This window comes from Lontra canadensis, unplaced genomic scaffold, assembly GCF_010015895.1.
Source record: "Lontra canadensis isolate GAN:19392208 unplaced genomic scaffold, GSC_riverotter_1.0 scaffold29, whole genome shotgun sequence".
Taxonomy (NCBI): domain Eukaryota; kingdom Metazoa; phylum Chordata; class Mammalia; order Carnivora; family Mustelidae; genus Lontra; species Lontra canadensis.
Window position 1 is genome coordinate 1,623,295 of NW_022631023.1, and position 13,712 is coordinate 1,637,006.

The following is a 13,712-nucleotide window of genomic DNA, read 5'->3' on the forward strand; positions in this document are numbered from 1 at the left end:
ATTCAGTTTCCAGGGATGTCTGTATCACAGAAAACCCCACGAGAGGATGCCTGCAGCCTCCTTATGGACTGGTCCAGGCTGAGAAAACTCTATGCTGTGCCGCGCTCTCCTGAAGCAGAGGACGTCTATCCTGTCCTCCTCCCATGGTTCTCGGCCCGGGTTCCGTACGTTGGGACGATCAGGGTGCACAGAGCACGACAAATAAGGAGAATGCAGCAAAGCTGCTGTCTGGCCGGCTGTGTCCGCCCGCTCCTTGCCCCGGCGCCCCCTCAGCCCCAGCCCCCGGGAGCCCATGCCATCTTTCCTGCCAGGCTGTGGGCTCCTGCTGCCCAAAGAGTAGCCTGGGGGCCTCGTGCAGCTGCCGCCCCTGCCGTCCTGGTGGGGCCTGGAGCCCAGTGGCCGGAGGGAGTAAAGGCCAGTGGCCCCAGCGGAGCCAGGCCACCCTCTGCCTGGGTGAGGTGGGGTGCTCCGCTGAGGGGCAGTGGTGGCAGGAGGGGGTGACGCCCCAGCTGACAGCAGGCCCACCCGCCGGGTGCTCTGGGGGTTTGGCAGTGCTGGGGCCACGATGGCGATGACCGCTGTCTCTGAGTGGCTCCTTCCTCTCCCGCTGCCAGTGGTCCTGACCCGGGAGGGCGCGTTCTCCCTCAGCAGCGCAGCCACAGTTAGGCACTCGCGGGTGGTTTACGGTCTCTGTGACCTACAGCCTTATTGTCTGTGTCTGAGACGATTGTCCTTGTGCTGTGCGGACTTGGAAAGGACCGCCGGCTTCTGCGCTGCTGCAGCTGCAATGATATGCAGGCCGCGGGCCGAGAACATTCCTGGCAGCCACCGGCTCACTCCCATGCAGACACCCAGGGCACACGGCAAGCGCCACGGTCTCCACGGCCTCTGGCGCGCAGCCTGGAGGCTCCTCGTGTCATGGAGGTGCGGTTTCAGCCGGGGAAGGGAGAGCGGTTGCTCACCGGGATTTAGGGTGGAGAGACGAAGGGAGCATTTGTGCCGGTTTCAGGGACTCAGTGTGTGAGCGTGCATTTTCGGCGGCTCAGGGCGCGGGGTGGGCCGGGCAGTGGACCTTCTAGAAGGGAGAGCGTGGCTCGTCAGTGGCCGTGGCTGGTCAGTGGCCAGCTTCAGGCCGCGAGTGTGGCGCTCCCAGCGTCCGCTCAGCCGGTCGTTCCCCGCAGTCTGGCGGCCGGACGGAGCGGCTTGGAAGGAGGGTCCCGTCACAGTGCAGAACACGGTGGGACATTTCCCTTGGACGCTCGTGTCAGGGACGGAGAGTCCCTGCCTCTGAGCTCTGAAACAGTGCAGACCATTGTTTTAGTGGGCAGATGGAAGATAATTTGCTGGCTTTGAAGACTTTGTATGTTTTAGATGAGTTTGTTTCCTTTCTTCTTAAACTTTATTTTATCCGAGCATTTTTGAGATGAGGCCTTTAGTGAGAGAGAAGTGAGGCTTTCTGGAGTGTGGCACCAAGGTTCGTCCAAAAATAACACTGGTTACGTCTCTCGGTCTCGGTTCAGGAGTTGACGCGACAGCTTTTTCCAGAGTCAGCAGGCCTGCTGGGCACGGGCCCCTGCCTGCTTGTCCCAGCCTCAGGGCGTCCTGGAGGACAGGGAAACCCTCCTTTCAAACCAGTAGCGAACTAGGGTATTTGAAAACAGCTTTGATATGTAAGATGTGGGAGCCCTTAGGGAAATGTTTGCTCATGCTTCTGAGGCTACGGGGGACCCAGGGGATTTTTTTTTTTTTTAAGTGTTAAAGAAAGCCCTGTTATGAGAAACAAAGAACTTATTAGAGCGTTGAGCAAATACCATTTGGCTTGTTCCAAAACACTACCCAGACTTTTTTTCTCCTCTGACTCGGCTGTGCCCACGATGCAGAGGCACCAGGGAGCGTTCCTGACGGACGCTGGAGGGGTGCCTGTGTCCGCTGGCCTCCCGGGAGCCGTGCTGGGCGCCTCGCTCCGACCTGGACGCCTATGGCCCGCGGCCGTGCTCTGTGATCGCCGGCCTCCCCAGCTTTGCCGACCCTGGGGGGAGCGGAGCTTGCAGACACCCCGCCACTGGGGACCTGTGGATGGAGGGCGGGGAGCGGGGGCAGTCACCGTCTGCCCACAGAGGAACAGGCATCCAGGATGGGAAGCACAGAGCAGGCCTCAGACCGCCTTGCCCGGCCGCTGGCTGCTGCTGGACGGGCGCCCTGCCCGCCGCTTGTCCCTCTTCATGTGGCTTTCCTGGTCCTGGTTTCCCGCCAAGGCTGTGGGCGCTGTTGGGACACTCATACCTGCAACACAAAGTAGTCACTGTGGTTTCCCCCCAAGTAGCAAGGGCACAGTTCTCAAAATCAAGGTCTGTCTCTTAAAGAGGAAAAACAAATGGGCTCCCCCAAACACTTCTTGCCGTGTCTCGTTTTGACTGCTTTGCTGCAGCTGGGCCCCCTTCCCCCGGGATGTGATCTGGGCATCCGTGGCAGGCGCTGTCGAAAGCCCCGGGCGGCTTCACAGGTGACAGGAAAGCCCTGTGTCCCTTGTCCTTTTGAATTTTTTCTTTTTCCTTTAACTGTGGACATGAACGTTGTTGCTACTGCTTGCGAGTTTGTATTATTACTTTGCTGAATCAAAGTAGTCTCATCCGTTTGAAACAAATTCGTACTTTTTGAGAAAATGATTTTTTTAAAGGATTTTATTTATTTATTTATTTATTTATTTATTTTTAAGATTTTATTTATTTATTTAACAGACCGAGATGACAAGTAGGCAGAGAGGCAGGCGGTGGGGGTGGGGGGGAAAGCAGGCTCCCTGCCAAGCAGAGAGCCTGATGCGGGGCTCGATCCCAGGACCCTGAGATCATGACCTGAGCCGAAGGCAGAGGCTTAAACCCACTGAGCCACCAGGGCACCCCGAGAAAATGATTTTTAAACAATGAACATTGTCTCGGAATAAATGTATTTCAGCTGTTTTTTTCCTGTGCCGTGTCTGGTTTTCATCTGGAAAGGGAGCCTGTCTCCGGCGTCGAGCTGCCCCTGCAGTGGCCTGGGTCTCGGGCTCCTGGGGTGGTGTGTTTGCAGAGCTGCTGGTTCGCATCCTGGCTCAGCGGGACAGGCCCTCCTGGGGGCAGCTCTGCTCTCACGGAGGCGGTCGTACGAGCGACCCTAATGCAACCTATAAGGGACGGCTCTTACTAGCTGCTGCCATCGTGGCCCACATGGGGGCCTGGATATTGTTAACTCAGACGTGTTGTGTTGGGGTTTGACAGGACTCAGCAGTGGTTTCGTCCGCCTCTGCTACTCTCCTGTGATGGGGACGGAAGCCCAGGCAGACAGGCCCACGTGTGCCCCGTGACACTGCACTCCAGGGAGCGCTGGCCCGGCTCTGCTGCACGTGTGCACACCCGGCTCCCGCAGGAGCTGCATCATTGGTCATGGGGTGCTCCTTACCTCTTTCTTGAAGGTGACAAAATCGTTTCTTGGGCACTTTTAAAAATTTCAAAATAGCCTTTGAAATAACAACTCTTAACCCTCATTTAATACGATGGTGCTGTGGTGTGTGCCTACAGTGTACCTTTATCACGTGAGACGACAGCATGTGCACAGAAAACAGATGCCCCCAGGCCTTCCTGTGTTGCTGGCAGCTCTCCCCTCTGATCCCGTATTTTGGGGAGCCTCTGCCGCCCACGCTTACCTCCGTTAGTGCAGACACTGTGCCTGTAATTCGGTGTTTGCGCTTGTCCCTAAGTCTAACCAGACTGCTGTGGGACGAGGAGGCGCCGCTTCCCTGCTCAGAGAGAAGTACCGGTTCACCGTTACTGTTCACGTGTCTCTTCGTGCGCGCTTGTGAAGCAGTAGAAATCTCCCAGCTCCTTACTAGTGTGGTGGGCCCTCGGAAACGGACTTGAGCGTCTCTGTCCTTTCTGTCCCCCAGGGGCCCAGAAGACACCTGCTTTGAGTTTGGGGTCTTTCCTGCCATCCTGAGCTTCCCGCTGGATTACCCGTTAAGTCCCCCAAAGATGAGATTTACCTGCGAGATGTTTCATCCCAACAGTAAGTGCTGTGGGGCGTGGTTCTGACGGGGAGGTGCGGGGCTGTGTGCGGGGACGCTGAGCCCGGGAGGTGGAACCCGCGTGTTAAACCGCAGCCACCTCCTCGTGGTGGTGGTGACATCAGTTGAAAGACAGTGTGACGTAGATGGTGAATGTGGACCTGACGCTGGGCGCCCGCTGACCTGTTTGCTCCTTCTTCCGGCGGGCCGGTCAGAGGAGCAGGCCGGGTGTGCGCGCAGTGCGACTCCAGCCGCCGGCCCGCCGTGGGCTCTGACAGTGGGGACCGGTCAGAGCGGCCCAGGTTTTCAACAGCCGAGCCACGCTGGACTGTCCATCCGAGTACGATACAGACACTCTGAGTGATCTAGAGTAAAGTCTGACGATCTACAGCGGTGGTTCGGTGTTGAATGAGGAAAGCAGGTTATGTGTCGTCATCCTTGTTACAGTTCACTTGTTTTGAAAACAATTCGTGTGCAAATGTACATAACCGGCAACGTGGCTCAAAAATGTTGAAAGTGATTCTCTTTCAATAATGGCATCTTTTTTGGTTTTTGCAAATCTTTTTTCTAAAATAAACATGTATTTTAAAGGGGGGTTGGAATTCCCGTCATTGATTACATTTATGGATTTAAGTTGGGAAAGTGTCCAGTGGTAGGAATTGGATTCCTGAATAGCCCTGGTTCTTCCTTTTTCCTTTACAAGAGAAGGTCGTAGATAAGAGTGTACGTAGTACGTATACTATAGTAAGAAAATACGTTTTTAATGATCACGTTTAGGATAATGTTCCTTTTTAAAAATTTTTTGGAAAGATTTATTTATTTATTTGATAGAGAAGGAGAAAGAGAACAAGCAGGGGGAGCAGAGGGAGAAGGAGAAACAGAGAGCCCGACGCGGGGCTCGATTGCAGGACCCTGAGATCATGGCCTGAGCTGAAGGCAGACACTTAACCAACTGAACCACCCAGGCACCCCAGGATAATGTTCCTCTTTATAAATGGTTATTGCCGTTAAAATCGTGATCTTAATGGTTGTGGAGAATAAAAGCGAGTAAGACGCCGTGTTTTGTAGAAATGAAGTATTTTCTCATTTGAGTATTCCTTATTTTCCTGTACTTTTCTGCGTATAAAATAGCTCAAGGCTCATTTAATCCACAAGAGCATTTACAGAACTTGCTGAGCCTTTGACACCCCTTGGCTTAATAACAAACGAACCCACCTCGCAGTTCTCCCCTAGCCTGGGCACCTCCACGGGGTGGGGGGAGGCCTGCCCAGACCCCCACCCCTGCCAGAGGGGCTCAGGATCGTGTCCCCCGGTGGGACTGGCCGTCCAGACCCTCATTTGGATCGTCTCGCGTCCTGCTGATGTTACGTGTGGGTCGTTAGCCCCCTCCTCAGACAGACTGTTTCGGATTTTTCTTTTCTCACACTGATGCAGTTCTGTGTGCACGGCAGGTGCTCAGAAGTACTGTTCTTTCGAGAAGCCTGGCTGTGAGGTGGCCACGGTCGAGGTGGGGTGGTGCGTGTGTGTGGGCGGGCTTCGGGCCACTCCGGTGTCTCAGTGGTTGGGGCTTCTGCGCTCACGAGGAAGGGGAGTTACGTACATTTATCCTGAATTGTCTGTTGTTTCTGTTATTATAACCTACAGCCTTGCAGTTTACAGTGGAGTCTGTCCTGGGTACACGTCGAACCGCTGAGGCTCTCCCGTGTGAGAGGGAGAAGCGGCAGGTGCTGCAGGGTCCTTGGTAGCATCGGTCACACACTGGGAACAGAGACGCGTTTGTCTGGACCCAGAGCGCACGGGTCTGGTTCCTGATGCTGCGGGTGGGCGTGGCTTCGACGGGACACAGCGGACCTCCGGGGCACAGATGACTGGCTGGGTGTTAGAGGGAGGCCCTGGGAGAAGTCAGGGCACCTTCTTCCTTCTAGAAGTCTCTGTAATCCTGGTTACCTTCATCCTGGCACTGGGGACGTAGATTTCCACGTCCAGTTAGTTCCAGGGTTTCTTGGGGGCATTGGAAAATCTTAGAAATCAGCTCTGACAATTACTGTGAGTAATCCTCGTTACAAGAGTTATTTTGGTGAACTAGTTCTCTGCCAGGTTCCCCGTCATTAGTTAGTCCGTTCAGATGCACTGCTGACCAACCCAGATCCCTGTGGCGGCGGAGCCGTGGGGGGAGCCTGGGGCCAGGCAGATGGCCTGGAGCCTGGTCGATGAGCGCGGGCCCAGCCGGCCGGGGGCACCAGGGTGCGGCACGCGGGGCCTCGGGCTCTGCTGCAGCCTCGCGAGCAGCTGGCTCTCTACGTCCGTGCTGCTGCCCGCCTTGCCGCACGCTGTCCCCGTTCTCTTGGCTCACCTGCTGCGTCCTCACCCCCACAGTCTACCCTGACGGCAGAGTCTGCATTTCCATCCTGCACGCCCCAGGCGACGACCCCATGGGCTACGAGAGCAGCGCCGAGCGGTGGAGCCCCGTGCAGAGCGTGGAGAAGATCCTGCTGTCGGTGGTGAGCATGCTGGCAGGTAAGGCGGCCGCCCCGGCCCCGGGGGGAGCCGGACGGCGCGGACTGCCCCTCTGTCCTCCTGTGTCCTGCTCCTGTGTCCTCCTGTGTACTCCTCCTCTGTCCTCCTGTGTCCTCCTGTGTCCTGCTCCTCTGTCCTCCTGTGTCCTGCTCCTGTATCCTCCTGTGTCCTCCTCCTCTGTCCTCCTGTGTCCTCCTCTGTCCTCTGTCACAGTCGTGTCTGTTTGTCCTTCATCCACATGCGCCGTTTCTGCTTTTTCACTGAATTACTTGTATACGCACTTCATGGTTATGAGTTTGTACGTTGGCCAGAATGAGCCGCACTCCGGTCCTCGGGGATCGCGCTCGTGGAGCCGGTGTTTCCTGGGGCACCTGCTGTGTCGCCGACACTGGGTCCTGGGGTGTCCAGCGCAGTGTGTCCTAGACCCCAGCCCTAAGCCTGCTTTCTGAGGAGATTTTCCAGATCCGCCAGTGGCGGCCAGTCGCTGACACATCCCGAGCTGGACACACAGGGGCTGTCGGGCCGGCCCCGAGACGGCACTGTCCTGCAGAGGAGGTACTGAGCTAAGGGGGCGGGAGGGGCATTTGGAATGAGGCCTGTGGCTCGTGTGGGGACACTGCCAGCACTGGCTACGGCTCGAGCTCAGCCAAGGACATTAGGCCGTGCAGCTGCACCTCGGCAAGACTGTCCGTGTGGCAGGGAGCCTGTCGGGCAAGTGTTGCAGTGGGCTGGGGGACAAGGACTTCTGCAGGCCGGGGACCACTGTGGGGCCGGCCACAAGAACGGGTTGCATTTGGGAGACAGGCTCACTGGTGTGCATGGTGACTCCCGTGTCTCTGACCTCAGCACGGGGTAGAGGGCTGCCGTCTCCGGGACAGGAGCCCATGGAGTTGGGAGAAGGGTCTGCCGTGGGGTTGTCCATCCCTGGTGGCCGCCCGGCCGAGGCCTGCCGGGCAGGTGAGGCTGAGCTCACGTCTGGATGAGACCGTGGCTGAGGGGCAGGACAGAGGGCGTGAGAAAGGGCACGAGGAAGGAGGGGGTGGTCCTCAGGGAAAGTAGGGGGCGATAGCCTAGACGACCAGGAAGGGAAGACGTGGAGGAGTGGGAGGCGCAGAGGGGGAGGCTTGGGGGGCCTCAGTGGCCCTCCGGTGGCGTGAACGCGAGGACGTCTGATGTCCGTGTGTGTGCCTGTGTGAGGGCGGAGGCACTCACCCTCCCCTCACGTGCTGATGGGGCACAGAGGCGAGGCGGTGGGTCGGCGGTCTGCAAATGGCAGCTTTAAGTCTTACCGTGACAGTTTTGCTATAAATTCTTTTCTTAAAAGGTTTTATTTACTTATTTTTAAAGATTTATCTGTTTAATTTGGAGAGCGAGGAGGGGCGGAGGGAGGGAGAGTCCCAGGCTGACGGTTAAAAGGTTTTCACGTAGGGGCGCCTGGTGGCTCAGTCGGTTGTTTCGGTGCCTGATCTCATCTCAGGTCTTGATCTCAGGGTTGTGAGTTCGAGCCGGGATTGGGCTCTGCACTGGGCGTGGAGCTTGCTTGAAAAAAAAAAAAGAATGTTTTAACGTATTTCCGACACGCTGCTGTCAGAGTACGTGCCCTGGGCTCTGAGCTACTTTCTCAGCTCGGTTCCCCTCCAGCTCGGCTGCGGCCGCACTCGGCACCCTCCGTCCTGGCCTGCTTTGAGAGAGCCTGCAGCCCTTGGTCCTCCGTGAGCCGTCCGGGCCCTGGGTTCCGGCTGTCACCGGTGCTGGGTGGGGAGCCGGGCTGGCCCTGTCCGTGCTCGTGTGCTCCCTGCCGTCAGGCCTGCTCAGGGGTCCCCTGAGCACACGCCTCCTCGAGGCCTGCGGGACCCCAAGTCCTCTGCCTCCTGCTCTCCCGTTGCCCACTGTGTAGCCCTGAGTTTGAAACAATGCGTGTGAGGACGGTCCCGTCTGTAGGTGCTCTGGAGGGTGTGCGCTCCGCACACACAGTCCCCTGTGCTGGACCTCACGCCCAGGACCTGCTGAGGAAGGGCTTCTTGAATAAACGGGAGGAAGAAGCCATCGTGGTTGGAGGGACAGAGACTGGGTGGCCACAGAGGGACGCAAGGCCGGGCAGGAGGGAGGGGCTGGGGTCCTGCTCGCGGCTGGCCTCTTGGCTGTCTTTTCTGCTCCTCTCCAGCGCTGGCTCCCTGCCCCGTGGGTACTGCTCCCGGCCCACTCTGGGCCTCTGACTCCCTGCCTTGCTGCCTCTGTGTGTGTGTCCTGATCTGTTTGGGGCACCTTTTGGGGTCAGGTGTGCTCCGGGGCCGGGCATCGACCTCGCGTTGGCCTGTGGCGGGAGCTGGGCGGGCATCTACACAGAGGAGTGGGACCTAGGGTCTCCAGAGCAAGATAGAATGTTTGTCTTCAAGACACTCGGGATGTAGGGATCTTGAGGGTGGGTCTTCCTGCCACACGTGCATGTCCCTGACTTCACGCCGCCTTGCAATCCCCCTCGGTGAGTCTGTCGGAGAGCCGACTTCCTCCCCTAGCGTGTGTTTCTGGGACACGGCTCCGGAAGGATGCGTGGAGGGTGTAAGTGAGATGGAAGACCTCGGCTGGCCCCTGCTTTCCAGAGCTCCTTTCCCACTGCGCATGTCTCTTCTCTTGCAGAGCCCAACGATGAGAGTGGGGCCAACGTGGACGCTTCCAAGATGTGGCGGGACGACCGGGAGCAGTTTTGCCGGGTGGCCAGGCAGCTGGCGCAGAAGTCCCTGGGGCTCTGAGGCCCGTCCTTGCGCACGCACAGACACGGCGCCCAGCCGCGGCCGGGCTTTCTCTGCTGAACGCATACTGACAGTGACACTCTGTGCTGGTACCAAAAAAGGCAAGCTTGCAGAACCACAGCATCTCTTGTTTTCCCTACCTTTCCCGCTCCAAACAGGCTTCTTTTCTGAAATTATGGTATATGTAGGATGATGACAGCCAGAGGCAGTGTTACCGTGTTGCTGGCCTGGCGCTTTGGGGAGATGGTGACAGCTGTCCCCACCCCCTCTCCCGGCCGGGGTGCACACCGCACAGGCCTGTGGCTTCCCTTCTGTCGCAGTCGGTGGGGGCGTGTGTGCCACACTCCTGGGGGCTAGAACCAGTAGTGCTCCTTTGAGGAAACGGGGCCTCGCAGCTCGAGTGGCGGCTGGCAGGATGGCTCTGTGGGCCCGGCCAGGGATGTCACTTGGTTTCAGTGCTTCATAGTACTTCCTGCCTGTTCCTTATAATCTCGTTACATCATTTTTGTTTGTCGTGTGTTACAAACTATCACACTTAGAGATACTTTCAGGAAATAAATACTTTTTAAAAACACGGATTGATGAGAAATGGGGTGGGTCAAAGAGGTTTACTACTGGTTGTGAGGACGGACCCTGTCTTCCTGGTCATACTTAGATCTGTGTCCTCGCTGACTTGTGCGTCACTAGGGCAGGGACACGCCGCCCCGTGTAGACGCGGGAGTTCTGAGCTTCTGTATCTGCGGCTGCAGCGGGAGCCTAACACTGAGACGGACTTATCCTTTGCAGCGTGGCTTGGGAAGGGAACTCTCACCCTCGTGAGTTCCGGGCGCAGAGGTGTGCCTTATCCCCGACCTTGGGCGCTGCCCGTTGGGCAGCATGGCGTGTGGGGGGTGGGGGTAGGGTGTTCCCCTCCCCCGGGCCCCAGCGTGGGGGCAAGGCACTTAGCGGTGGTCTGTGATCTCGCTGTAGCCCCGGAGCCCGCCAGCCTGGGTGGCCCAGCAGCACCGTGCCAGGGGCTCCGTGAACAAGCAGTAACAGATGTGTCGCAGAATCGGATGCCTGGCCGGTTTCAGACCCGTTAAATTTAAGTAGGAATCTCTACTTTTGAAATAAGGGACTGTCTGTAAGACATAGAGTAGGTCACACTTTCCATTATCCTTCCCCCCATTCCGGGCGCTGAGCGGACAGTGTCCTTTCTTGGTGTCGCCGGGTTCCGGTGGGAAGGGCTCCATCCACGCGGGGCTTCTGTAAGGAAACCCGATTCTTTCTCTCTCGGGGGAACCGTCGTCACGTTGATGTTCAGTACGAGCACTTGTACCTGGAAGGGCACCAGAAAGGAGAGGTGCTGTCCCCAAATGGGACTTGCAGGCCCCTCCCGCAGGGGTTTGTGCCGGCGGCACTCCGAGGAGTCTGGAGAAGGAAGACAGATGGGCAGTCTCTTTGCAAACAAAGTATTTTTACTCACTTGTATTTATTAAGTGGAAACAAAGAGTCTCATGTCCTTGCTCTGTGGTGCAGTTTAATTACTATATTAAAAATAAAGTTCTCTATTTTCCCCCAGTCCACATAGCATTTGTCCTTGATGAATTTTATGTAATCCTGCAAAAACCCAGGGCCAATTGCATCCAGGGCTCGCGGTGGAGGCCCCCAGCCAAGGGTTGCACAGCAGGAGCTGTCTGGGGGGTCCCTTTACCCCCAGGCCCAAGTGTGCTTCAGCAAGCTGCTCTCTCCTCTCTCCTCGCTCCTGTGCTCTGCCCGCCACGCCCTCTCCCTGCGGTGCCCTCTCCCCATAGGGGCCCTGCGCTCAGCAGCCCTGTTGTGGCCGGCCTTTCCTTGGAGCGCGGCACCCCCACCACCGTTCGGGGCTGTGGGGAGCGGCCGGCTGGTGTGGAGGCCACACGGTTCTGCAGATGTCGGAAGGCGGGCGACTCTGGAGACTCTGAGGCGATGGTGCCGTTGGGCGGCCTCAGCTGCTGGTTCTTTCCCGTGAGCTCAAGGCGGCGCCCGTGCCTGCTCGGGGACATGGGATGGGCTTGGTTCTGCGCCAGGGCTTTTCTGGGAGCTGCTGCCTCACTGGTGGTTGGAGGACGGGCCATGCCCTTCCCAGGTCGAGGAGTCGGGGTCGCACCCCCCCCCCAGTGCAGCCCAGCGCAGCCAGGCTCGTCTCATGGACCCTGGGTACCAGCCATGTACCCCACGTCCTCAGTTCCTGTGGCAACATGAGCCCCGCTCTGGTGCTAGCAGAGCTGACCGGTGGGCCCGCCCTGTCCCTCCCCTCCCCTTGGAGGTTCTCTGCACCCACCGCCCAGGGCGGGCCTGCCCCTCTCCCTCTGCTCCCACTTCACCTGCAGGCCACCACCACCTCCCCACCTGCCTTCCCCTGAGAGGCTGATACTCCTGCCGGGGGGGGCGGTCAGTGCCCCCATAGATGGGGTGTCTGTGCATATGTGTGTGTGTGCAGGGGGCAGTGGCGCTGCTGGCAGAGGCTGGCCTGCCAGCCTGGGGACACGGGGTACTCACAGTGGTCTTCTGCCCTTGCTTTCCTTTTTGACTCAGTGTATCCCTTCACAGAGGGCAGCTGCAGGGGAAAGGAACCCGTGTGTAGAAGAGTGTAGAATGCATAGACTTGCTGGGAAGGGTCTCGTGGCATGGGGAGGTGTGGCTGGCCCTCCTGGCCCCTCCCACTCTCCCCTCAGTGGACGCATAGGCCACAGAAGCCCTGGTCTAGCTGCAGACGTGGGGGCTTTCCGTAGCTCTCAGCTCCTCCCTGGAGCCCCAGGCTTCCTGGTGCTGGTCCTCTGGGGGGAGGGGGCAGGGGGCTTGGCATCTCCACGGGAGCCCCACCAGGCCAAGGCATCAGGACCCCGCTCAGAAGGGAGCTCAGCACTTGGGGCTGAGGGGGTCCTGAGGGGCACTGGGTGTCTGGTGGGGGGGCTTATAGCTGGGGGGAGGCCGTGGGACTGTGCTGTCCATCTCTGCGCTGCTGCTGCCCTAACCGCTGACCTGTGCTCTGCAGGCCTGTGTGCTCCCTGTGGCAGGTGCCCCTGTGTCGAGCCAGCCTGGGGCGGCTCCCAGTGGCCCCAGGTGTGAGGTCGCTGTTCCCCCAGTGCAGGGGGCCGTGCTTCAGGGCTGTGGGACCAGCCTGCCTCCTCCAGGGATGGGAGCAGGGCCCGTGGGCCTCAGAGGGGCTGTGCTCCACTGGGTGGGGGTCACAGACCCAGAAGCCACCGGGGTGGTGGGACGGGCTTGTCCACATGGTCAGTGGGGCAGGCCTGCCCCTTGGGCCCCCTCGGCGAGCTCTGCTTGTGAGCGTGTGGATGGCAGCGACCTTGTGGGCCTGCCTGGGTCCCCGGCCTCCCGGTTGGTGCCACCGGGAAGCGGTGCTGACAGGTCCCTTTCGTGTGTGTGTGTGTGTGTGTGTGTGTGTGCATGCGCGTGTGTGCGTATGCGTGCGGGCCCAGCGTTCTGGCAGAGGACCTGACGTTGGAACCCGTTCAGATGGAAACGAGAGAGAGGGACTGTCTTGCGCTAACGGCTCTTTGAAATCCTGGGAAATGCACTCCGGGAGCTGGAACCACATGAAAGAGCCGCGGCTTCGGGGCAGAGCCGGCGCGGGGTTCTTACGGGGTTCCCCCACCTGGACTGGTTCCCGCCCGATGCAGCAGCCACGTGGGGTGCTGGGTGCCCCGTCCCTCCCACCCCACCCCGGGTGCTGCCCTGCCCAGCATGTCCCCCGTCTTCACTAAGACTGCTCCTCTGCGCCACGTGCCCATGGCGCTCACACGTGCGCTTACTCAGCAGGCTTCCCCGCGTGTGTGGACCCGTGCAGCTGCACGCGCGTGTGCATGCGCCGCTCCTGCCGGGTGCGAGGCCCCGTGGCTTCGGGGCCTGCCTGAGCAGCGGGCACCCGACCCCCCAATACTTTGCAGGAAGCGCCGGGTCTGCAGGGATGGTAGATACAGGGCCCTGGGCGGAGCGGGAGCCAGCCCCCTGCCAGGTGCCCACGCAGCCGGGACCCCAGAGCAGCAGAGCCAGCTGGGCTGCTGTCGGAGCACATCACTCTCCTCCCATGGTGGCAGCTGGGACACGTGTGACAAGAACACAACCCCTGACACCAGTGTCCTTGGCATATCCCTCGGGAGCCTGCCCATGGAGACCGTGGGCCAGGGGAGATGCTGCGGCCCCCAAAGGCCTGGGGAGCTGGGTTCCTGACTGCGCGGTGGGGGCAGGGCTGAGGGGGGCTTAGGGGCTGTGCCTCTGAGGTACGCAGGCCACTCACCCAGCAGCGCCCTCCCTGTACCCTCATTGCACCCTCCAGTCTGCCCTATGCCTGCCGTGCTCTGCCCTGGGGGCGCAGCTCTGTGCTGCCATGGACACTGCCCCTGGGAAGGGATCCGTGGCACCTGTGG

At 59.3% G+C, this 13,712-nt stretch overlaps 1 protein-coding gene across 1 annotated transcript in view; it reads left to right on the top strand.

Moving 5' to 3' along the window:
- Positions 1-9,881, top strand: part of UBE2G2 (ubiquitin conjugating enzyme E2 G2) — a 34,677-nt gene extending 24,796 nt beyond the window's left edge. Inside the window, exons 4-6 of the mRNA XM_032865249.1 lie at positions 3,920-4,038; positions 6,413-6,553; positions 9,191-9,881. Of these exons, the coding sequence (XP_032721140.1) occupies positions 3,920-4,038; positions 6,413-6,553; positions 9,191-9,303 (373 nt within the window). The 3' untranslated portion in view covers positions 9,304-9,881. The remainder of the gene's footprint in view (positions 1-3,919; positions 4,039-6,412; positions 6,554-9,190) is intronic.
- Positions 9,882-13,712: the final 3,831 nt, after the last annotated feature.